The 25,669-nt window shown below is 40.5% G+C and overlaps 2 protein-coding genes across 2 annotated transcripts; both read right to left on the bottom strand.

The window, feature by feature from the left end:
- Nucleotides 10,470-12,029, bottom strand: LOC8061529 (3-ketoacyl-CoA synthase 5). The gene has a single exon (XM_002436778.2). It carries the CDS (start codon nucleotides 11,984-11,986, stop codon nucleotides 10,541-10,543), a length of 1,446 nt encoding a protein of 481 aa, XP_002436823.2. The 5' UTR covers nucleotides 11,987-12,029; the 3' UTR covers nucleotides 10,470-10,540.
- Nucleotides 15,272-17,002, bottom strand: LOC8065761 (3-ketoacyl-CoA synthase 6). Its single transcript, XM_002436777.2, has one exon. It carries the CDS (start codon nucleotides 16,954-16,956, stop codon nucleotides 15,508-15,510), a length of 1,449 nt encoding a protein of 482 aa, XP_002436822.1. The 5' UTR covers nucleotides 16,957-17,002; the 3' UTR covers nucleotides 15,272-15,507.

Here is a 25,669-nt window from a genome sequence, read left to right as displayed (position 1 = left end):
GATACAATAGTGTTGGATGAACCTCCAAGGAAGTTGACAGGAGAAGAAATAGAAGCCCAAATGAACCTCCAAGTCAGTGATAGGCAGGCATTTAACAAACAACACAACTGGACACACAATAATGGTTTGTGGCAGCTACCTTACTTCAAAAAGTTGCTGCTTCCACACAACATTGATGTAATGCACAATGAGAAAAATATGGGTGAAGCTATATGGAACACATGCTTTGACATAGCTGATAAGACAAAAGATAATGTGAAGGCAAGACAAGACCTAGAATTGATTTGCGATCGTCCTAACATGCATCTTGTATTAAAACCCAATGGCAAGTGGCATATGCCAAGGGCACCATACTGCATTGACAAGGATGATAAGCCCATCATTTTAGAGTGGTTCAAATCACTGAAGTTTCCCGATGGGTATGCTGCAAATATTAGAAGAGGGATTAATTTCCAAAAAAAGAAGATATTAGGGCTGAAAAGTCATGATTACCATATCTTCATGGAGCGTCTACTTCCTGTTGCTTTTCGTGGATTCCTTCCTGAAAATGTTTGGCTTTGTCTAGCTGAGCTCAGCTATTTCTATAGGAGATTGTGTGCTAGACAAGTCACTAAGAATGATGCATTGGCTTTGGAACAGAACATAGTGGTTCTTGTTTGTAAAATAGAGAAGATATTCCCTCCAGGATTTTTTAATCCTATGCAACATCTTATGGTACATCTTGCAGAGGAGGTTCGACTAGGAGGCCCTATACAATATCGATGGATGTAGCCAATTGAGAGGTACATTTTTAAAGTGTAGGTTCAATTGGTTCCTGGTCTCTTAGTGCTAGTGCTAATTATTTTCTTCTTAGGGCTATACAAAAGCTTAGACAAAAAGTCCGAAACAAAGCAAGAGTTGAGGGCTGCATTGTTGAAGCTCAGCTTGTTGAAGAGGCCACAAATTCTATGTCTCTTTTCTTTAAATCGAAGGTGCATTCAGCTAGAAACAAGGCACCTAGATATGATGATGGTGCCTCAACATTTGTGCCTGCTTGTGATGATATCGAAATCTTTGGACAACCTGGCCGGTGCCATGTCCAAAGGGGTTGTCGTGATCTTTCTCTAGAAGAATACAAGGCTGCCTTCTTATACATATTGACCAATATACCACAAATGGAAGATTTCTTGAAGTATGTGTTCATTTTACTGAAATAAGTTCTAAAACTTTACCAAAATAAATCATCGTGTTGATTTTTCCTTGTCTTTATAGAAAGTTTGAACAAGAACAATGGAAGGGAACAAGGAATCCGACTGAACAAGAAATTACTGACTTAAGGCTGAATGGTTGGAAACCTGGGCGTGGGAGCCATGTCCATAATGGTCCTAATTTCTTTGATTGTTTCAAAGCTCATGTAAACAACACACTTGTCATTACATAGTATAATTTTAGTTAACAAAAGAAAGCTAATTTATTCAAATTTGCTTTTCAGTGCAAGGTTACTGCAAGCATTCACAAAGCCTTGCGTCAATTATCTTATGAGTTTACTAGAAGAGTCACCACATATGGGTGTTATGACATTAATGGCTATAGATTTCGATCTGAAGCATATGAGAAAACAAGAGTAGGGTTGGCAACAACCAATTATGGAGTTTGTGTGTCTAGCTTTGACGAGAATGACAATCTTCTTGAGTATTATGGTGTTATCAAAGACATCATTAAAATTTCATGGGAGGGCAGCATGCAACTTGAGCTAGTTATATTTGAGTGTGACTGGTTTGATCCCACTACTGCTGATGCTAAAATTGTTTAGCTTATTCAAATTATATCACCTGGACTTGAGTTGACATGTGCTGTCTTTACTGTTCCTTCACTTTGTAGGGCACAGAGTCATCACATGCTGGAGGTGCTGGTTCTGGTGATCAAGAGAGCAATGGCATTGAAGAGAATGAAGGCAACGCTGGTTCTGCTCCAAGTTGACTTGCTTCTTTTGTAGTAAAGCCGACTTCTTTTGTGCAGTTGGAGTATATATGGTGAAGCTCCATATTGACTTGCTTCTGTTGAAGTAAGCTGACCTCTTTTGTGCAGTCATATATCTAGTATGTAGATTTCAGAGAGTGAAAAGGCCTCTCTGTTATTTAGTTGGCATGTTAGCAGCTAGACTAGCTGAAGTCTTGCCTCTTGAACTTAGTTGGCATGTAATACTGCTGAAGTCTAGACTCTTGAGCAATGTGGTGAATTTGGACTTATGAACTAGTTTGAAATGTAATGGTAATTTGGATTTAGAATGTGTGTGTAAATTTGTGCCTGTGATGCCAAATGCAAGTGGTAATTTTTTTTAATTTTTTGGAATCAAAATGGATGGCTGTGAGCATGATCTTGATTCCTGTCATTATTTTCCTGACGGCAGGCTGACAGGAAATAAGATTTTTATACTGCTACCATATGTTCTCCTGACGGTTCTCCTGACGGCCGCTATGACAGGGATTTGCAAAGATCCCTGTCGGTTTGCGATTCCTGACGGGAATTCCTGCCGGTTAGGCTGACAGTAAAGTGGATTTGGCGGAGAACTGGGAGCCGTCAGGAACTACCGTTAGGAATTATTTCCTGACGGGCGACCGTTAGGAGTTTACTGTTTTTCCTGTCGCGTCGTTCCTGACGGCGTGTTCCTTACGGTTGCCCGCCAGGAACTACATTCCTGACGGTTTTGTGCATATTCCTGACGGTTTTCGGCCGACAGGAATGATCTCTAGTCTGGTAGTGATTGCTCAGGGTAGGAATCTTCAAAGAGTCTAGGTGCTTCTGGTTTCTTGCAATCTGTGCTTGCTGCTGCAGCTCGTACTCTCATTAACGAGGGCATCCATATTCTTCCTTCTTAGGGGCATTTTCTCCTCCTCAAAAGTACAGAAAGTAAGCACACTTTGTTTCTTGTAAGAACTAATACAAAAAGGGAAATACTTCCAAGAAATCAGCAACAACCAAATTATGCAAAGGGCACTTACTTCTTAGAATTTTTTATTGATTTTTTGGAACAATAATACCATCTATTTCTGTTCTAACAAGAGGGACAGACCGGTTAATAACATCGACAGTCACATCGGCATTTAGATCAGGCAATGGCACAACTAGTCCATTGCCATTATCTAAGTGCTCACTCTCCAAATTATCCATGTCATAGAAATCTCTTGGCTTTGACTGATGAACAGAAACCCACTCAGTATCAACTGGGTCAGGAATATAGAAGACTTGAATGGCCTATGATGATAGTATGAAAGGCTCATCAGATTCCTTTTCACCTGTGTTGAACAAATGCTTGAAGTTGACAGTAGTGACCCCCAATTGATCAGTTTTTACCCATTTGTCCTGCACACGGAAGTCAACCCAAGCACACTTGAAAAGAACCACATTTCCTTTGTGTTCATAGTTCAATTCAACAATCTCCTTGATAATACCATAATATGTCTTGTTTCCTATTATGCTTCTATCATTATTTCCCCTTTCAAAGCATGCCGATTCTGCAACTAGAGCAACCCCACTATTCTGGACACACCTACCCACATCATAGGATTCTGTGTGAAAATCAAATCCATTAATTGTGTAGCTACTATACTTTTGTGCAATCATCATTGGTGCCTTAGCTAAAATTTGGATCTCTTTTGGTGCATCCTCACACAATCCTTCCACCTGTGATTAGTATGCGACACTAACTTTAAGATAAATGTCAAGTTAATGTAGAAAGTAAGTTTTTATGTTCTCTTTCAACTTACATGCAACCTAAACCACTCATGGAAGGATTCATGCTGCATGCGATTGATATCTCGTTGGTTTCGAACACCAAGTGACGATAGATAGTGAGCGTGCTTGCTGAAAATAGCAATTTGTCAATTTATTGTGCAATGGAAACAATAGATGTGATGTGAAGTGCAATAGATAACTTACTCCAAGTAAGGCCCTATATCGACATAGTTGAACAAAACATATCTATGTGCTTGAAGCCAAGTCTTGTGGTCTAAAGTCACTGTACACTTCCCAACTAAACCTCGACCATTGCTATTAAAGAAAGGAGTTCAGCTGCAAATTTCTGTTTGCTGCCCTTCATCACTTCTAAGTCCCCGGCTAAATTGAGTCTCATCATGTAAGTAGCGGGCACACAACTTAAGGCTATCATAAAATAAAGAACCCTCAATAATTGATCCCTCCGGACGGCTTTTTGTACGAACATCACCCTTACATCTCATCAAAAACCTATACACATATATAATTAGCTCATAATGGTATTAAAACAGTAGGTATTTATTTGTTCTCTTAAGTTGAACTATGCCTACCTCTCAACAGGCCACATGCTACGAAAATGTACTGGACCAGCTATTCTTGCTTGGGCCAGAAGGTGAACCATCAAGTGTACCATGATGTCAAAAAATGAAGGAAGGAATATAGTTTCAGCAATATCAGCCTCAAGACTATCCATATCACTTGTCCGGAAAGCCGGTGCACAAATTTTCTTGAAGAAATGACTAACACGAATAACTGCAGCACTAACTACTTCTGGTAATATTTTCCTCATAGCAAGTGGTAGTAAATGTTGTAGAACAATGTGGCACTCATGACTCTTAAGACCAATCACCTTTCTCTCATTGACATGAACATTGGGTCGTATATCAGATGCATAACCAGCAGGAAACTTTAACCCTTTTAGCACTTGACAAAATAACTTTTTCTCATCAGGACTCATTGAATATGGTGCAGGCGGTAAATACAATTGGTCTTCAAGTTCAACAGGGTGGAGATCATTTCTAATACCTAGAGCTTGAAGGTCTAAGCGAGAATTCAGATTATCCTTAGATTTCCCATCAGTACCCAGGAATGTATTGACAAAGTTCTCATACACATTTTTCCCTATATGCATGACATCAAAATTATGCCGCAACATCAAATCTTTCCAATATGGAAGTTTGAACCAAATAGATCTCCTTTTGAAAATGACTGGCTCCCCTGCCTTGGGTCTCTTGGTTGCTGGTTTTTTCTAGATGGATCCTTTCTAAAAACTGTAACAATATCTTTAGTACACTCCAAAATTTCTTCCCCACAAAGAGGAGTAGGTGTTGTCCTAAGTTCAGTTGAACCAAATTTACGGTCATCAAGCCTAAATGGATGATTCTCGGGCAGAAACCTACGATGACCCATATAACATGTCTTGCTGCCATTACCTAGTCTAAGTGAACATGTATAGGAGTGGCAATGTGGACATGCTGCTTTACCAGATGTTACACGTCCAGATGCATAGCCTAGACCAGGAAAATTAGTAATTGTCCACAATATTGCTGCACGCTATTGGAAGTGCTCACGCTTTGAAGCATCATAAGTTCTGACTCCATTTTCAAACATGTCTTTCAAGTCATCAACAAGTGGCTCAAAATAAATATCCATATCACTACCAGGAGCATGCCGCCCAGGAATCAATAGAGAAAGGATGAAATTTGTTTGCTTCATGCACATTGAAGGTGGAAAATTATAGGGAATACATATGCCAGGCCAAATGCTATAGCTAATATTTTGGGACCTATATGGATTAAAACCATCGGTGGCAAATGCAAGTCAGATATTGTGGCTATCCGCAGCAAACTCTGGATGATTTACATCAAAGTCTTTCCATAGAGGAGAATCTGTAGGATGCCTAAGAACACCATCTCTTGTTCTTTCCTCATCATGCCATCTTGTTAGACTTGCTGTTTTAGAAGATAGAAACAATCTTTGGAGACTTTTCTTTATTGGAAAGTAGCGAAGAAGTTTCTTGGGGACCTTATATACATGTTTTCCATCTATACTCTTCCTAACTGATTTCCACCTAGAAACCTTACATTTTGGACATGACTCAGATTTTTCCTGCTCCTTCCGATAGAGCATGCAGTCATTTTCACAAGCATGAATGCTAATGTAACCAAGTCCTATGGATTTGATCAATTTCTTAGCTTCATAGAAGTTTCTAGGCAGTGCAGAACCCTTAGGTAATGCATCATTTAACAGATCAAGTAGAAGGTCAAAACTTCTATCGGTCCATCCTCCAAGGAGTTTGATGTGAAGTACCCTAATTAGGAAGCGCAGTTTTGTATACTTCTTGCAAGTAGGGTACAACTCTTGACTATTGGCTTCTACCAACCTCTAAAGGGCAAGTAGCTCATCACTAGGTTGAACAGAACTGTTGTTTTCAAAATCCCCTCTATCATCTAAACCACATGCTAGATCTCTAAGCAATTCAGATATATCATCTTCTTCAGTTGACTCTCCCATAAGATCAACATCAACATTATTTCCATGATTCTCATAAGATGTACTTTCTTCTCCATGTAAGTTCCATGTTGTGTACCCTCGTATAAACCCATCACATATTAGGTGCTCACGTACATCACTAGCCTCTCTCCAAAATGAGTTAACACATTTTCTGCAAGGACATAATATCTTGTCGCCTACTGCTGAATTTCTAAATGCAAAAGCCAGGAAACCGTTCACCCCTTGTAAATATTTCTTTGTGTGCCTACATGGAATGTATTATGTAAAATGTCATGTTCACTACACAACACTTTTAACATTTGTAAAGTAGTTGTGATGTACCTAGGCTCATTATTGATCCAAGTTTTATCCATACGCCTTTACAGGAAGGTCAGACTGCGCTCAGATTAAATCTTTTCAGAGAGAATACAACCACACAACACAAGCTTTAAAAAAGCAATGTGACAAAGTGATTAGAACTCAAGAAACAAGATCATATCGTTGCACAAAGCTCCGACACCCAGCAACTATGAATATTGTAGTTCTTCAAAAAAAGTTTAAACTGCTTGCAGCTACAGGTTCTGCTCCTGCAAAGGTAGTATGCATCAGATACAAATTATCAAGAAATGGAGACAACAGGCCAACAGTCCTAGCGTTGTAGTGTTTGCTTAATAAATATAGAGTAGTTTCTTCCTATATGGCCATCAAACTGAACATATACAGTAAGCTTACTTCAAACAATTTTGATCAAAAAAGAGCTTACTTAAATCAGAAATGAGAAAACACAAAGAGTTGAATCATCAGAAGATAGGATGGAAAAGTTTTTGTTTACTCCTCCATTATCTAAGCAAAGAGTTGAATATGCAACATAGCTAGAAATACCGTAAACTCCCCCTGCATTCTCCTGTTCCTTACTATTTATGAAAAATAACACATACAAATCATTGTACATGGTCACCAGTACATACACCCATGTACCCTTTGTGCAACAGTACCAAGAGATAACATAAACAATTTAGCTAATACCATGAAAATAGAGAACACAAACGTCTCCAAGCAAAACAAGGCAAATCTAATCAGACTAATTCCATTTATTTGCTGGAAGGGAAGGAGCATGATTTGTTCTCTGTAGAAAATGTAACCACTGAATTTCAAGGAAAATCTGTGGTCCTCACTCCTACATTCAACCCAATGCAGGTCACACACAGAACAACATATCTGCAGGGCAATAAATTCATCGACAATAACCATTGCTCTAAAACAATTGCCAGGGACATCTTGCTGGCCCCCTCCTGGTACAAACCAGTTGCATCTCAGAAACACAAAACAGTTCAATCTGAACTCTGACGAACAGGTACACTTACCAAGCATCAAGACCATACACAATTCAACTGCCAGCCCTGCTACCAGGGCCAAGATGCTACATAGATGCATCAACTCTGCTAGCCACAAATGTCATGCAAGCATCTGAAATATATTTTTAACAAGATGCGAACTCAAACCAAATGAAGCAAAAAAGGACATACTGTTGCTGTGCAGTGAAGAATCGAGGGAGGGGATGGTCTGAATCTGTAGGTGGCGTCCTGGAGCCGGCGGCAGGCCTAGCAGGTCTGGGTGCCCTGCGCCTTGGTCGTGCAGCCATGGAGAGGTTGTGGGCCGCCTGCGCCCTGGACTCCCTGCTGTTCCCCTTCACGCCTTCAGAGCAGGAGACTGGCTGAGGAGCTTGGCCATGGAGGGGAGTGGCTAGGGCTTGTGGAGGAGACTGCCTGAGGGTCTAGATCCCAGCTCGTGGAAGGAAGTGGTTGGGCGGCCGGGCAGCAATCTGCCCTGGGTTGGGCGGCGGCTTGAGGCAAGCGGCGGCGGTGGCTTGATGCACGAGCAGGGAGGCAAGCGGCAGCGGTGACTTGAACAAGGGTTTGGATCCCTGCTCGTGGAAGGAAGGAGCTGAGTTGAGGATAGGGTTTGGATCCCTGCTCGTGGAAGGAAGGAGCTGAGTTGAGGATGGGATTTGGGGGCCAATTTGAGAGACGGCACTCTGGATTGGAATTTTGGTGGAGACGGCAGCGTCCCCAACGCGGGAAGCAAGGAGGGAAAGAGAGACCAGTGGCGGCTGAGGGAAATTTTTGAGATGCTACAGTGGACTGGGCCTCGGATAACTAATTGCCCTATTGCTTGAAACACCGACAAACCGTCCAACGCAAATTATAAATAGGTATACCGACACACTGTTAATCGTTAAAGTTATAGTTACCGACAGTTGGTTTGTCACATACTTTTACCGTCAGCGTTCCCATTGGTAAATATACACTTTTACCGTAAGTTGTCTGACGCTATATTGGTGTTGTGGTGTAGTGAGAAACATCCAAGTGTAAATATCATATCTCAGGTTCTACTTATCCGAGTAAGTTCCAGCTTATACCGTTGGAAAGCTTAGAAAATTGTCTACAACTTTTCTATAGAACACTCTTCCAAATTCTATGAGGGTGATTCTCGCGGTCACTTTTCTATAACTTTTTGAATTTTGTGTTCAAAAACACCCATCACAATAAATAAAATGCAAAGGCATGCATGCTCAAACACATTGCTAACTCCTATGATAATTTTTAATTTAATGAAAAATATTAGTTTCCTATGTTTCATGAGCACAAAAAATACAAATTTAAATCATTTTAGTTCTATTTCCAAGAAAACAATTTTTAGGGTGTTACAAATAGCCTTTAGAACGGCATTGAACTTGCCTCCACTTTTTGCTTCAACTCATCAGGGAGCTCATCCATGTTCATGGGGTGATTGATGTTGGCACTTGGCACCATGAGGGACGTCCGTGTGGTCGTCCTTCTCACCAGTGTCCTCACCGTTGTTTTCCATGTCGTTCGAGGTGAACTTGATCTTTCGTCTTGCATTCCCTAGCGGAGTCATCAAAAAAATATGTTGACGCTGAGATGAATCTAAGTCAACACACCAACAAGGCCTTGGATGCCCAATGAGGTTGTAGATCAACCTGCAACACATCAAGAGTGCAGCTTAACCGGCCAGATCGATCTAGAGATCGATAGGCTGATGTAGAGCTCGATCTTGGCTAAAACGGCTTCCGAATTGCTCCCGAAATGATCTGTCAGGAAGGAGCACGTGGAGGATCTCTTAGAACCAGCAAAGCCACCTAAGATGTCAACAAATCTTGTAGCGAAACTTGCTAAACAGCAGGAAGGGTTGAGATAGGAGAATTAGGGCAAAGAGTAGATGTGTTTTGTTTTTTTAACTCAATCGGCCAAGATCCTCTTATATATATAGAGGGGGTGGTCTTATCCTAGTAGGAAACCTCTTCATGTCTTATTTTGTAAGTTTTCTACGAGTTTGAAACAGTTCGGATTAGAATGCAGAAGACTAGATCCGAACAGGCCTTTCCATTAAGTGTGCCAGAAGTCCTAACTCGGGCCAGAACTCCTAACGTGGGCCAGAACTCTTGTCTCGGGTCGGAACTCTCGATGTTTGTTGGAACTCTCGACGTAGATCAGAACTCCTGACTCGGACAGAACTACCGACTTGGATCGGAACTTTCGACGTTTGTCAGAACACACGACGTGGGTCAGAACTCCTGACTTGGGTCAACTTCCGACAACGGAGCATCTTCTCAAGGGCATAACTCCTTCATCCGGACTCCAAATTAGACGTTCTATATATGTTTTTTGGCCGTCTCGATGAGTGGAACGCAATGGAGAAGTCCGTTCCACATTTTCACAACTTCATAAAATGAACAATTTTGGTTGAGGTTTTCAGCTTCAGACATCTTCTAATAAACATACATGAGACTAAACTATTACAAAGTACTAGCACATATCCCAAAAACAAAACATATAAAAAGTCATCAAAGGGTCGGATGTACCAAAGAAAAACAACAACTAAAATAAGTCATAAATTCAAAATGTTCGCATTGCATCTTGTGTAATCATCCTTTCTTGGCTTGTTCAATAATTTTGATATGAGACAAATATATTATAGGGGAAGAGAAACAACCATATATTTTCTTTTTGAAGCTTTGGTGCACCACCAAACCAAGACCACTAACATAAGTTTCCTCATCTCCACCTAAATAACTAGTGGAAATATGCTGGATACCAAATAGGTACTGACGGATTTGGTATAATCATCAAGTGCAAAAGCAGAGCTTTGAAAAAAATAGAAAGAGGAGAAAGAGGGGAAGTCTTGATTATGTTGCAGGGGGATTGATAGAAAGAGGATCATTTAATTATCCATACTTATTAATTAGTACAACAGGTTTTGTGGATCTTAATAATTAAGGATCATGTACTGGATAACGATGGATGCACGTAGCCCATGGCCCATCTTCACTATGGGTTGGAACGATGCACTCCCATACTGCACTGTTGCACTTGAATCCAGAACCAAATCCAATCATCCATACTCGATCACTCTTTTGCATGTTGTGCTTGGCCTCGATGTATGCCAATTCATACCATAAGCAGCTGCTAGATATGTTGCCGAATCGATGCAGTGTCATCCTGGAGGACTCAACATGCTTGTCTGACAGGCCTAGGCTGCGCTGGATCTCATCAATCACTGCACGCCCACCTGCATGGATGCAAATATGCTCGAACGCAGTGAGGAAGTTAGGCACGTACAACTTGGTCCCCATTTTGAGAAGCTTCGTAGATACGAAGGAAATTGCAAACAAGAGTTTCTCGGAGGCCGGAAGGACGAGCGGCGCAATGGTGGTGATGTTGGCTTTGAGCGTCCTAGCAGCAACGGTCATGAGATCAATGGAGAGATCTACCCCTTTGTTTCCCTTGTCATCCTCTTTCTGATAGATGCACTGGTATGATTTGTCGTCTGCTGCAGTGTGTGTCCGAACGACAAACTTGAGTCTGAAACGGGCCTTTTCGGGTGATGTTGAAAGTAGCACGGCAGCTCCGCCCATCCGGAACAAGCAATATGGAAGCAGCATAGCTCTCTCGTTCCCAAAATAGTAGTTGGGCGTGAGAGTTTCAGTTGATACGACCAACGCCCGTGCCCCTGGAGGCATGGCTTGCAGAAGGTTCTTGGCGAGATCTACGGAGGCTAAACCCGCGCTGCACCCCATTCCAGATAGATGGACGTTGCGGATGTCACTACGCATCTTGTACTTGTTGATGATCATGTCGGGGAAACCTGGTGTTGGACTAAATCCGCTGCAGTTTACGACGAGAATGTCAATGGTGTGAGGGGCAATGCTCGTTTTGGCAAATAGATCGTCAATGGCTGAGAAGACGACGAGCTGAGCTTCCTCGCGAGCAACCTCCAACGTGCAGTAATTGTAGGGTTCAATGTACTGGCCCACTGGGGGAAGGCATGTCTCCTCTCCAAGGCCTGATCGCTCGAGTAGGCGTGTCAAGAAACGGACGCTGCGCTCACTGAAATGGCTGACTTGGCGGACATGCTCAACAAAAGCAGCAGAGGGAACACGGTAGTTATATGTGGCGCGGAAGCAAGCATAGTCGACGAGGTACACCATGCGTGGGCGCTGCATGTAATATACGATCACCGCGGTAGCCAAGAACAACAAAATTGACAAGATCTGTGAATGACTGAAGGTTTGAATTGGATCTGCGGATTCGTTAGGCTCTAGTCTTGCCATCGCAATAGTAGCTGCGGCAATGGTGAGTGGCACAGCGACTATCAGGAGGAAATTGTCTACAATCTTCTCGTAGACGATATTGAAGCACATATGAATGGATGGACTCATCTGCAGCTTGTAGGTGGAGCAATGTGACGGTGGTGAGAATGGAGAGGACTGGGCCGAGTACGAGAGAGTTTAAATCGGCAAAACAGATGTGACTGTTTATCAAAGTGGACACCAACACTGAATTTGCTCTTACACTTGCCAACCATATATACTTAAGGATTATTTTCTGTACTGTTTATTTTCCTTGTCATGCTTTTTGTTTTGGAAAACTTGTCGTTGTCATGTTGATAGACTGGTAGTAGTGTGCTAGCATTAACTGTGTCGTTGTTCCATAGTACTGCCCGCAGTTCACTGTGCGCAATTCACGTGCATGCATTATTGAAATTAAGGTTGGAGGTAGATAAATTGATAGATGGTCATTATTAAATCGCGTAGTGTCACTATCAATCAGTTAAGTTGCAAACTGTTAGAGCATCTCCAAGAACTTGGCTAAAATTAGTAGTAAAATTCTAATGTTTAGCTATTTTGTAAAATAGATAACTTCTTAAAAAAGAAGATGTTCACAACAGCCTTGCTATCAGATAGCTAGTGCCAGTGGTTGGCTATATATGGCCAACAAAAATCAAGGGATAGCAAACTTTTTATTTTACAAAACCAAATAGCACATCTGTTGGAGTCTATTTTTCTACTATAAAAGTTTTAAAAGGCCTCCATAATAAGAATAGCAAAGCTATTAGAGTTGCTCTTAGTAGTATTATTTATGGAAAGTGCCGAAGAATATGGAGAAATAAACTTTATCTCCAAGGGCACATGCTATGCTGCTGTGAGCCCTATATTTTGCATTGAGATTCGTGTTCAGTGAGAAACATGTAGCTCATAGCAGCAAGAGCATGTGCCCTTAAAAGCAAAATATTTATGCAGGAATGATCGTGATAAAGCAGAGAGACAACATGCTAAAAATTCTTTCCCTAATTGGAAACTATATGTTGTCACTTTGTCACCTACACGCATGGGCGGGAATGCCACGCATAGCCTGTGTGGTAATGTCGAGTGCCCCAATCACAATCCATGTCCCTCCTTTATGTTTGTTTCATTTTCTGTTTTATTCTCCTTTCATTCTGTTTTCTTTTTCTATTTCTTTTCTTTTTATCCTTGGAACGTACTTCTTTCATAGCTATGTGATTTTCTTTTATATTTCACAATTTTGTATTTTTTATAATCCATCTAAACAAACCAATAAAAGACCTTCTAAGGGGCTCTGCTTGTGTTTCCCCATATACCAGACTCAATTGTTATCATACCATGATTTTTTTTATTCTCGATTCTTGATTTTTCTAGTTTCTAAGTTCTTAAGCGACCGACATCATAAGCAGAAATAATCAAATTGTTTGGTGGTAGTCTCGGTAATACCTATGCACACACTTAGGGGGAATTTAACCCATGTAATGCCAGAGTCTCAAGTATTGTGATCCACTTTGTAAGTAGAATAGATTTGAGGTGAATGCGATAACCCGGCAGGGCTCTCTGTGCATGTATATATATAGATAGGGAATAGCCCCCTATATAGCATATATAGGTGAAGTTTTTGTTACAACATAATACATACCTATCTACCCTTCTACCCTTCATGTACGCAGCACTGCATGCGTCTCCTCCAACTAACAGTGCCAGCTCAACAACCTTGAGCCTTGCACGTTTACACAATATCCTATTGTCTAACATTCCCCGCAATCTTAGCCACTTGTAAGGTTGAGATTGAATCTAAATTCTTTCATCTTAGGTGCAGCTAGAGGCTTCGTGAATCCGTCAGCCAACTGATCACCCATACGAATGTACCATATATCTAGCAACTTCGCATCTACCCTCTCATGGATAAAGCGAAAGTCAATCTCTATATGCTTGGACCTCGCATGGAACACAGGGTTGTATGACAAATACTTGGCGCCCACATTGTCACACTAGAGTCGAGCAACAGGAGGATGTAACACATGTAACTCTATCAACAGCTAGCTTCGGAACCCACGTGATCTCGGTTGTTGCATTAGCCAAAGCCTTGTACTTCGCCCTGGTACTTGAATGTGAAACAGAAAGCTATTTTTGTGCACTCCAAGACACAAGGGTAAAGTCCAATTGAGAGCATCCGAGATGCCAAGCACCGCGGGGCCTTCGGCTTCTGGCTGCATAAAGGTTCTGGGATACTCGAAGGTCCTGGAACGTGCGAAGGTCCTAGGACGCGCATCCCCCCTGAGCCTGTTGTGGCGGCTTCCTCCTGTAATAAGAGTATAAGACCTGGCGTGTCTGCTCCTAATTTTGCTCGGGACCTTCGCACCATAGCCTCCAAAGGTCGTCCTTGCTTCAGGTGGCTGGTATCTTTGTTCAGTTATGTTATCCTGGTCTCTAAACATGGAAATTTCTCATATAGGTCCTCAAACTTGTTCAATTATGTGATTCCAGTCCCTAATTTATTTTTAAGTCTCATCTGGATCAAAACAGGGTCAATCTAAAAACTCTATATTAAAAATAACTCATAACTTTTTCATATGAACTCAAATGAGGATAAACTTTATATTAAAATTGTAGGCAGCAACATGATCTACAACTTTATAGTTGAAAAGTTTTTAAATTAAAATAATTTAGAGCCCCAAAATATTTTTTAAGTTTATGGATTTTGAAATTTGAAATTTCATTTTGTGACAATGACTTCAAATAAATAACTTTTCAACTATAAAGTTGTAGATCATATTGAGGGCTACAATTTTGATATAAATTTTATCTTCATTCGAGTTTATATGAAAAAGTTATAAATTATTTTTTAATATAGAGTTTTTAGATTGCTTTGTTTTGACCCAGATGAGACTCAAAACCAAGTTTAGCGATGGGATGACATAATTATACAATTTTGGGTGATTTCTAAGTTTCGGGACCGGGATGACACAACTGAACAAGTTTAGGACCGGAATGACATAGACGAACAAGTTTGAAGACGTAAATGGTCGATTTGCGAGTTTAGAGACCGTAATGACACAACAGTACAAGTTTAGGGACCGGTGATGGACTTTACTCTTAAATAAACAATTTATTAACAGAGGCAGATATATAGTACTGCCTCTAGAAAGTATGATTAACACAGACCCTGAACCAGAGGTATATTAGGTGGCTTGGCAGCCCTTAATATTGCTCTTCCACCAACCTAAAAATGGGTACTGTAGTAGTGTCTCAGCTAGAGTACTTTATAATTTGTCTGGTAATAGTTTAAAACTTTAAGTTGAGAAATATTTAAAATTCGAAAATCAGGCAACCAATCCAGTCACTGTTGTTAATTTTCACATATCCGCATGAGCAACATATTGATACAGACAAGTTATTGGTCGCAAAAGTTTTGCTAGGCCTAAATTCCCGGTTTACAGCAGGTTTGTTGTTAGTAACAAACCTTTTTATGCATTACATCATTATGGTAACTTTGTAATCTCAAGGTATAGCGCTGTTACGTGCATGTCCATCATGTCTGCTAAGTGTGGATGGAACAGCATGTTAGCTGTTGCATATCCACCATTTATTTATTTTGGTATGCTTGGTGCGTATCAGGGAATATGCACTGGATAACGATCGATGCAGTTAGCCCATGGTCCATGTGCATCGTGGACAGGTCGAATGCACTCCCATACTGCACTGTTGCACTTAAACCCAGAGCCAAACCCAATCATCCACACTTGATTGCCCTTGTACATGCGGCCCTTAGCCTCCACATACGCCAGTTCATACCAAAGTGAGCTGCTAGATGTGTTACCAAATCGATGTAGCGTCATCCTTGATGGCTCAACCTTCTCGTCCGACAGGCCGAAGTTACGTTGGACACCATCAATTACTGCACGCCCGCCTGCATGAATGCACAAGTGCTGGAACACAGAGAGGAAGTCAGGGATATATAGCTTGACCCGCCCATTGAGCAGTTTCCGTGCGGCGAAGGATGCTGCGAACAAAAGCTTTTCAGAGGGCGGGAGCACAAGAGGCGCAATGGACGTGATGTTGGCTTTCACAGTTCTCGCAGCGACGGCCACCAGGTCAGTGGAGAGATTAACACCAGTAAATCCCTTGTCATCTTCTTCCTTGTAGATGCATTGGTATGACTGGTCACTTGCGGCGGTGAGTGTGCGCATGATACACCTAAGGCGGAATCTGGCCATGGTTGGGGAAGTTGACAGCAGCACTGCAGCTCCGCCCATGCGAAACAGGCAATACGGAAGCAGCATAGGTCGCTCGTTTCCCAGGTAGGGATTGCCACTGAGTGTCTCCGTCGAAACAACTAAAGCATTTGCACCAAATGGCGCAGCTTGCAGCAGGTTTTTCACAAGCTCTACTGAGATTAGCCCTGCGCTGCAACCCATGCTGGACAGGTGGACATGGTGGATGTCGCTACGCATTTTGTACCGGTTTATAACCATGTCAGAGAAAGTTGGCGTAGGATTGAACTCGCTGCAATTTGTGACGAGAATATCGATGGCTTGAGGTGCAATTCTTGTCTTGGAGAACAGTTCATCAATGGCCGAGAAGACAGCCATCTGTGCCTCCTCACGGCCGTCCTCAAACTTGCTGTACTTGGCCGGGTCAATGTAGTGCCCCACTAGAGGCACGCATGTTTCCTCACCAAGGCCTGAACGCTCGTAAAGACGTGTCAAGAAACGTTTGCTGCGTTCAGTTAACTGGCTGACATGTTGGACATGCTCCACAAAGGCTGCGGCAGGAACACGGTTGGTATGTGGGGGACGGAAGCAAGCGTAGTCGATGAGATACACCGCCCGTGGGCGCCGCATGATGGCTACGACCGCTGCTGTGCCCAAGAGGAGCCCAATTGAGAGCACGTCCGTGTTGCTGACTGAATGAAGCAGAGTGGTGAACTCATCAGACCTGCTTGTTGTTGCTGCCACGATGACAGCTGCAGTGGCGAATGGCACTGCGACTGTCAAGAGGAAATTGTCTACTATTTTTGCGAAGACTGTTTTCAGGTACTTGCCAATATGTGATGAACTCATTGCGGTGGTATATAGGCGTTTCGCGTGCAGTAGTGTCGTGTGTAGAGCTACAGTGAGGATGGGGAGGAGGGGTCCCAGTGTGCGGCCTTATTTAAAAGTGGAGATCCCGTGGGCTACCTGGTCACGTGTATATGCAACTGATAACCAACTAATAACCAACAACGGTTATGAATTTGCTTCAGTTTTACTTGCCACCCATTTGTGTACCAAAGAATTGTGCTACACGTCCTTGCTTCGTCGCATGCAATTCATGACGACGTATGTATTCATTGGATAGAGCGATGCCCCTTGTTCGATTGCTTTCTTGTGTCACAATCCCAGGATATTCTATCTTTGTTAAATTAAATTGGTATGGTACTAGAGGTCCAGTTAGTGTTTTTCCTTTGACAACAAATCAATGAACAGTACTTTCAGTCATGTCTTATCAGCCAAATGAACAGGCTTTTATAGAGATTTGGCCTAAAAATGTGTAGATCAGCCGTTTAATTTATATCCACCGCTAAATGGTAGGTTGGCTCACACTAGTACAGAAATTATTTTTACAAGTGGTTAAACACGATCTTTAGAGATGGTTTAAAAGACCGCTATATACCACTGGTTGTAAAAATAAGTGATTTTAGGGCGGTTTTGAAACTGTTGTTATAAATTGATTTTTAGGGACGACTTTCTTAAGACGACCGCTTTAACATAATTTTCAGAAATTTTTAAATCATTTAGAAGTCTACTAAAATGAGAAAAAATATTTTGTAACGTGGCCAGACAGTGCATCATAGCCCAAAATTAACATCATTTGGGGGGTCATTGAAAATATAGATTTGATGTCGGAAGGTTAGACTTTAAAGATTGCTAATGGCTATTAGTCATTGTATCTTGTTTTGGCTACAGATTGTCGGTCGTTAATTCTATTTCACTTTAACGTTGAACGGTCGGTCCTTGTATCATACTTTTAACGACAACCGCTTATCTCCACAGATCGACTGCACTCCCACGCTAAATTAGAGACCATGACAGTCAAGGCATTGTCGGCTCCTCCATTCACGACAAGGAAGCCTCGAGAAGGCAACAACAGGCAGTCCATGATAGTCGAGGCACAGGCACTGTTCTGCTCCAACCAGCAGCTTGCCTTGGTTAGTCAGCATCACCAGGCATTCGAGGGCTGAGATCGTTGCCTGGTCTGTCTTTGGGGCAGTAACCAAACAGGTCCTCTAGTGCGCATAGACAATAGATTAGAATCAAATCAACTTGTACACTATGCCCTTCTCAGAATATAAGGGAGTAAGTACATAACAATATCCCCGATGAGGGATATTGATTTGGATTTTAATAAAGAGATTGATTTGGAGATTTTTTTTTTATGTTGTAGATGAAGATGGAAAGAGAGAGAGGGGATTTTTGGTTCTCGCGAATGAAACCGAACGAGAGGGGAGGTGAATGAGAGCCGCAAATTTCTATCGAAATATTTAGTCGTTGTCCCAAAATTACTTCCAAGAATAAGCGAATTGTCGAACCTAAAATATCCAAGCCAACTAGTGACAGTAGTACTTATATTGATTATTCGCAACAATAAAAAATCAACACAACAAAAGGAACATGATTCGGAGCTCGAACGAGCACACTACGCACAAAATGAGAAATTTGGGCTGGAAAAATACACTAGAGATAGTGTAAAATTCGTTCAAACACCTCGCTAGCACTGCACCAAACTTGAACCTAGTAGGGCAGCACGGTTCAGAGATCAACACTGAGACACCTAAGCACAGGAGCTGAAACGATGAAACTGCTGGTCCTGGGAACCTGCTTCTGAACCAGCACCAAAAACACACAGGTACTGCACTAATCGAAACTAAACTCACAGAAATCAAGGCAAGCAAGACTGGTGAGAGCTGAACACGACCACGGGAGGCAAGAAGCAAATTTGGCCAATCAAAATCAAGTAAAAAAAACACACATGCTGCTGCCATGGACACCAGAGAAAATAGTCAGCAAGCTTGGGCAAATTTCTTCATGAAAAGCGCTGCGTGCTGCCCTGGACCGAACGTGCTCCCAGGACACAAGGCCAACTTGATCTGATTGCTAGAACGCCAAAGCAACAGAGAAATAAACTGAGCACAGAGAGAATGACCACACAGAAAACTACCGCTGCAGTCTCCGAAGCTCGCGACTCAAAAACGAAGAACGACAGATAGAGACCAAATACACATGAGCATACAAGCCCCCAAGTCCCAGGAGCGAGCGGTGCTCTGGTGAGCGCGCACGGCAGCTGAGGCCGGCGTTGGTGCCGCTGTCACTAGATGCTGCCAGGGGCGCCCCTGCGCACGCCTGTACACGAGTGCCCAACAACAGCTCACGAACAGAACGATGAAAACAGAGGAAAGCGACTCCAAAAATTCGATGAAAAATGAACAAAGGCTCAACCATTCATTCTCAAAATTTGCACAGACCAAATTCAACAGACCATGAAACTATTCCTCAAAAATTATCATCTAGGATTAACCTAAACTCCAAAAAAATCAAATCGTAGCAAAGAGCAAAAAGAGATGAAAAACTCAGGAACAAATTGACGAAAATCACAAATAAAATAAGTGAACCTCAGAGGACAACAAAGGATTCGGACTTCCATTTCCAGTCCAAAATCACAAGTTTGATACACAAATTTGGAATTTGTGGACCTATCTCAAATAACAGCCAATAGAACCCGGGCTAGAAAAGAAGAATGAGAGAATGAGAGAGCGGTGAGGAAGATGTCCTCCTTGTTTATCACACATATTACACATTTTCTAATTGTTCTTGGATATTTTTTAACGAACTAGCTAGCCACAGGGGTACTCTAATCCAACTTGACATCACCTATCTGACAGCCACCACACCCGTCATGAGGTAGCTTAGCCTCGACGTCAACTCCTCGATGCCGTCACATGTTGTCCATTCTTCGGAACCTCCGCTCAAGTTTTGAGGTCCAAACCCGCGAAACCTGCCGTGAGTAGCGTAATCCATACGCTTCCCCGGCCACTCGACGCGTGTCACCGCCGTCCACGATTGGCCGGCCGACCAAGTCCTCCTGAACCTCGCTCGACTCACATATCCGCCTTCTTCACTTGGTCAACACGGTCACTCTTATGTACACAAGCACTTGTCGATGTCCTAGATGTCAACCACTGTGGCTGGTCACCTGGTCTGTCAGTCCAAGGCTCATGTCCGCCCTTCACCGCTCTAGGTTCATCGGCACGACACGTCTTTACTTGACCTTCTCCTCGTTATCGACCACCGTCTCCGAGCTTCACATTTGAATATCATAAGCCAAGAAATATGTCGCACACATAGCTTTTGCCAAAATAATGTTAGTCACCAACTCAACTTATTTGTGGATCACGTTGATAATTATTCATCGCAAAACGAACTATAAAAGTACTTTTTGACGTGAGAGGAGAAAATTTTTTATTTTTAGTATGGACCCCAACCGAGACGGCTTTGATGCTGAACCTTTTTTTTTTCACGCTGCAGACTTGCAGTAGGCTTGTACCGCAACGCCTCTCAGGTTGTAATTCACCAATTACTTTTTGGCGTGTGCGATGCAACCTATAGCAGTGCATGGTAGTAGGGGAGGGGGCGCGTGTGTTGTGTGTTGTTGCGGCATACTCCTCTGTCTTGTAATACACGTTCTAAAAATTTAAGCTAATCTAATGGAACATTCAAATGACGCATGTACTCATTGATTATTTTTATTATAGAGTTTTTTTCAAATCATGGCTTTCTTTTTAACAAGCTCATGTTAAATTGAAACATAGTCATTATATAGAATGTATTGTATCTCAATACGAATTTTAGAAGTCAAAATGTACTCTATTTCAAAGCCAAGGGAGTATGCACATGTATATAAAGTTCAAAATATGGTAATTTGTGAAGCATTTATTTTAATTCTATTTACACCATTACATTCATTATAACAAGATCTACAAAAGTTAATCTATATTTGATATGATTCAAAACATATAATATGTGATTATAAAGTTTTGCACACTAGTATTGAAAAACTCTATGCCGGCGGTGGTGATTCTTTTTTACAGACGGTTTCAATTAAAGAATGCCAGTGAAAAGAAATTGGTGGGCCCGACTCAAGAACCACCAGTGGAAACATATTTTCACTAGCGAATGGAGCATTTCCACTAGCAATTCTCTTTATTGAAGCACCAGTGTAAATGGATTTGCACATGCGGTTTTTGTACGAAAACCACCACTAAAAATCATGTATTTCTACAGGCAATTTTTATAAGAAACTGACACTAAAAATCTATTTCTAGTGGCGGTTTGTTACGAAAACAGCTTGTAGAAATAATTTAAAATGATCTCGTATGAAAAAACCACCAAAATGAAAGTTGTAGATCTCAAAAATTTATAAAACTTTTTAGTTGATAACTTTATCATTTGAAATCATCTTGTCGTCAAAAACTACATTCAAATTTGTTTAATTTAAAATTTAAATTTTGTAAACGGCCTTGAATGGAGAAACTACCAATATAAAAGTTGTAGATCTTGAAAAGTTATGAAACTTTATAGTTTACAATCTTTCCATTTGAATTTATTTAGGGCCTCAAACAATCAATGTATGCTCGGTTTAGGATAATATGTGGGCAACCAAACTCTAATATAGACACAAGTGAGTGATGGGTGAAGTGGTAGAGGAGGCTATGCGTGAGGGGAGGTCATGATTCAAATCCCGCTAGCCGCAGCGCATACTTACGACTTCGACAGAGACAGGCGGGCGGCTGGCCAATGGGCCTTCCCTATGATTAAAATCTTTTTTCTTCTATTTTTAAAACCTAATTTATATTTTCTAGACAAGCATTTCCAACTTAACTGAACCGTCTGTGGAAATCGATTTTCATAGACGGTTGTCTTAACTCAGCCGCTAGTGAAAATCATTTTCCACATGTGGTTCTCAGTTAATCGCCATTAGAAAGATTCATTTCCACTTGCCCCTTGGCGGTTCTAAAAAAATGCTTATGCAAATAGGAAGAACCGCCTATACAATGCTTCTTTGTACTAGTGGCATCTAGGAGTATAAAGTTTCAAATGTGGTAGTACAAACTTTCACAACTTGGAGTGCAAAGTTTTGAATTAGAAAGTTCTATTTTATGTGTCCAAAGTTCATAGCATATTGGTACAAAGATTGAAATGAACTAGTTTAAAGTTTTTGAATTTAGGAATATAGTTTTGAAATCTCAAAGTTTTGAACCTAGCAGTACAAAATTTATAATATGATAGTTAAAAGTTTTGAACACTTAGCAGTATAAAGTCTGTATAGGGAAACTAGCAGTAAATTATATATGTCAAGTTTATAAATTCTTGTAATACCCGATTTGGACAAAACCACATATGCACCATATGTGAGTTTTTGAAGTCAAATCTCACATATAGCAACAAATAAAGAGTAATATCAAAAGACAAAGCATAAATATATAACATACTTAGTACAAAAGAGATAACCTTTGATAGCAAACAGCGGATAGACAACTCCAAACTTCGGGTATTAACTTCTCTCTACAGGATCCAACTGACTGACTGGTTGATCACAAGCCTAAACTTCTCCTGAGGTTTGGGGGAAATAGCAAGAGTGAGTCCATGTAAAAATCCACAAGTATAGCAACTAGATTGTATAGATCCCAATATCTCATGATCAATATGACATAAATAATGTAGAGCATTAAACAGTAAATAATGAACATATTAACACACAAGAATCATCATCCTTAATGTAGATGTCCCCAAGGCCGCTCCTGACCGTGAGCTCGGCTAGTATACTAGTTTTGAACACTCTTCAGAGGTTGTACATCTTTACCCATGAGTCATGATTTACCCTTTCCCTTTCGTCCGAGGTGATCAGCCTCTTAACCCACTACTAAGGAAGGTCGGCAGGGATCACTACGAAGCCTTTCAAAAGTGCGTCTAACATGTTAGGGCCGCAAGGTTTCCCGGGCGCGCAGATATAGATGCTCCCCTTCCAAATGGCACAATGACGCGCAGCCTATACACATAAGGACAGAGGCTCACACTTTACCCCAAACGGTTAGGCCCCACTAGCATCCTTTCGGGTAACCTCTAACAAGCTAGAAAAGGTCTTCATACTAAGCTAAAACTAGAGCCATTATAGCCCTCATGGTTGCATTGTTTGTCCCGGGTGATCACGTACAGATAAATCCTCAAGTTGCTAAAAAGTCATTTTTATCGTTTGTTGCGTATACATTAATCGAGTCACAAGATCATGGTCACACAAATAAAATCCAAATGCTATACTTGCCTTAATCCAATTGCTCTTGCTAATCTTGCTAGTTGTCCAAGTACTGATCTTGATCACTGAAGCACTCTTGTTCACCACGAATTGCTCACCGTCTAATCCGATCATCGATCATCAACACACAAACAATCGGAAACAACATACACGAAGCAAACAAGGCTACAATTAGAACAGTACACCAAACATGTAAAAATAGTATAAAAATTTTATAAAATGATTCTACGTATCGCTACGATCTCACAGACGTAAAGATCACGAAAATCAGAGTTGAAATGGAGAATATATGAATTTTCTAAGATTTTATATAGAAAAGTAATTAATTAAATAGGATTTTGAAATTAAAAGGTTTCAAACTGAGAAAACAGTGTTACTAACATGTAGAGCTCATGAAATCAAACCTAACACAATGTGAATGGCTCAAATCGGAGTTAAAATAAATATTTTATGGCCAAAAGAAAGTTAGTGGCAATTCTATAAATAGGGAAAACGTATTTTTAATCTAAAACCGAGCTGTTTGCATTTTCCAAACTGAAAGGCAAAGTGATTGGAGCTTATGTTAGTGGACAGGGAGCAGGTTCACCGGCAGCGACGCTTTCTTAGAGCTACAGCAACGCCGGAGCAGCTGACCGCTCGTAGATGTCGTGTATATGCGAGACGATGGCGATCACGTTGTAGAGAAGAAAATATAATTTTATTTTACAGAGGCTTCTCATATAGTAGTCTTTGGTGTGCTTTGCCTAAGGAATTGGTACATATATATATATAGGGAAAGAAACTCCCCACCTCCACGTCAACTAGCGATATGGTACTAATTGATTTGCAACCTTCATCTTTACTAATAGGCTTAATTAATTATTAAAGCTCATTAGTAAAAAAACATTTGGCCTTTGAATCATGATGACGTTGGGTTAGAGTAAAATGAAGGATTTATTATTTTCGAAATTAATTATTTTTATGAATAAAATAATTCTAGAAAAGTTCAAAATTAGTAGTTAAGCCAAGAAAAAAACTCCGAAAGCTCCAAAAATTTGGGAAAAATTCTCAGAGATATTATAGAACATGTGGAATCCAAATAAAGTATTTGGAGCTCATGATGAGATAATTTGGGACATCTAAAAATTAGATTTATGCTCATAGAAGAGGCTAGAAAAATACCCGAGAAGTTTGTAGAGGTTGCATGATGGACGAGAAACTCAAACGAGTGACTTAGGTTTGAAAGAAAAGATTCTGAGAGACCCTGACCGAAATCTTGAGCTAAGAGACAAGGAATTTGATTGTAGAAAAATATAAAGATGGACCGATTAAATAAGATCGATCTATTAAACGCATTTTAAAAACTTTGCTCACTCAACACATAAAGGAGCAACAAGCATCACATCAAAACATATGCACCAGCATGTATGCATAATAATATTGCTAAGTCTTATGATAAATTTTAATTTAAAAATATTTTTTTTTCTATATTTTCATGAGCACAAAAATATAAAAATAAATAATTTTATCTATATTTTAAAAGGAGTAAATTTTAGGGTGTTACAATTCTGTATGCAAAGTTTTGAACCTAGTTGTACAACATTTAAAATATGATAGCTAAAAGTTTTGAACACCTAGCATTATAAAGTTTGTATAGGGAAACTAGTACTAAATTATATATGTAAAGTTTATAAATTCTGTATGCAAAGTTTTGAACTTAGTAGTATAAAAATTGTAATATGATAGATTCAAGTAATAATATTTTGATATGTATAATGTAAAACTTTGTATTAGTACATGTACGAAATGTTTTTTAACGCGTGATTTCAAAGTTTTTTTTTCTTAACTAGATATATGCATGTGTGTTGCACGGGGCTACGAACTTTTGCCTACACCTAAAACGACGCACGTGTGGTTCGTCGTTTTGACAAACATATTAAGAAATCTATAAATCTAATTATACAAATACAAAGACCGTTTCGTGATTTGTAACAATTTTTTTGTTACTTGTTACTATAATCGTCGTTGGTAGTACACCTGCGTTGCTATGAATTTTCTCTGTAATATAAATTGATATATGTGATACTATGTTATAATATCTATGTTTTGTAGTGGTGTGGACCTATTAAATTTTGTCGTTCTTAGTCGAGTGAATGAATTTTTGTTAGAATAATCATGTCTAAGATAATCTCAATTGTTACTTCAAATCTTTTGGGCATGTTTTAGAGATATGTGGGATGCATCAAATCAACATATATGTAACTTCAATCTCTTTGTGACTCAACAGTTAGCTTTCAATTACCAAGAAGTTGGAAGTCTCATCGAAGTAGCTGTATAGTTATTCACGCCTCCAGCTTCCCTCTGTCCTTCATAACCATGCTTACACATATATATTATTTATATATAGGCAGCAGCAGAAATAACAAGAACATTAGAAGAGTAAACAAT

This window comes from Sorghum bicolor, chromosome 10, assembly GCF_000003195.3.
Source record: "Sorghum bicolor cultivar BTx623 chromosome 10, Sorghum_bicolor_NCBIv3, whole genome shotgun sequence".
Lineage (NCBI taxonomy): Eukaryota > Viridiplantae > Streptophyta > Magnoliopsida > Poales > Poaceae > Sorghum > Sorghum bicolor.
This window is presented reverse-complemented; position numbering and strand designations above follow the sequence as displayed.

Bases quoted from the DNA above. Each gene is read 5' to 3' on its own strand.
- LOC8061529 (XM_002436778.2), bottom strand. From the start codon at position 11,986: ATGAGTCCATCCATTCATATGTGCTTCAATATCGTCTACGAGAAGATT.
- LOC8065761 (XM_002436777.2), bottom strand. From the start codon at position 16,956: ATGAGTTCATCACATATTGGCAAGTACCTGAAAACAGTCTTCGCAAAA.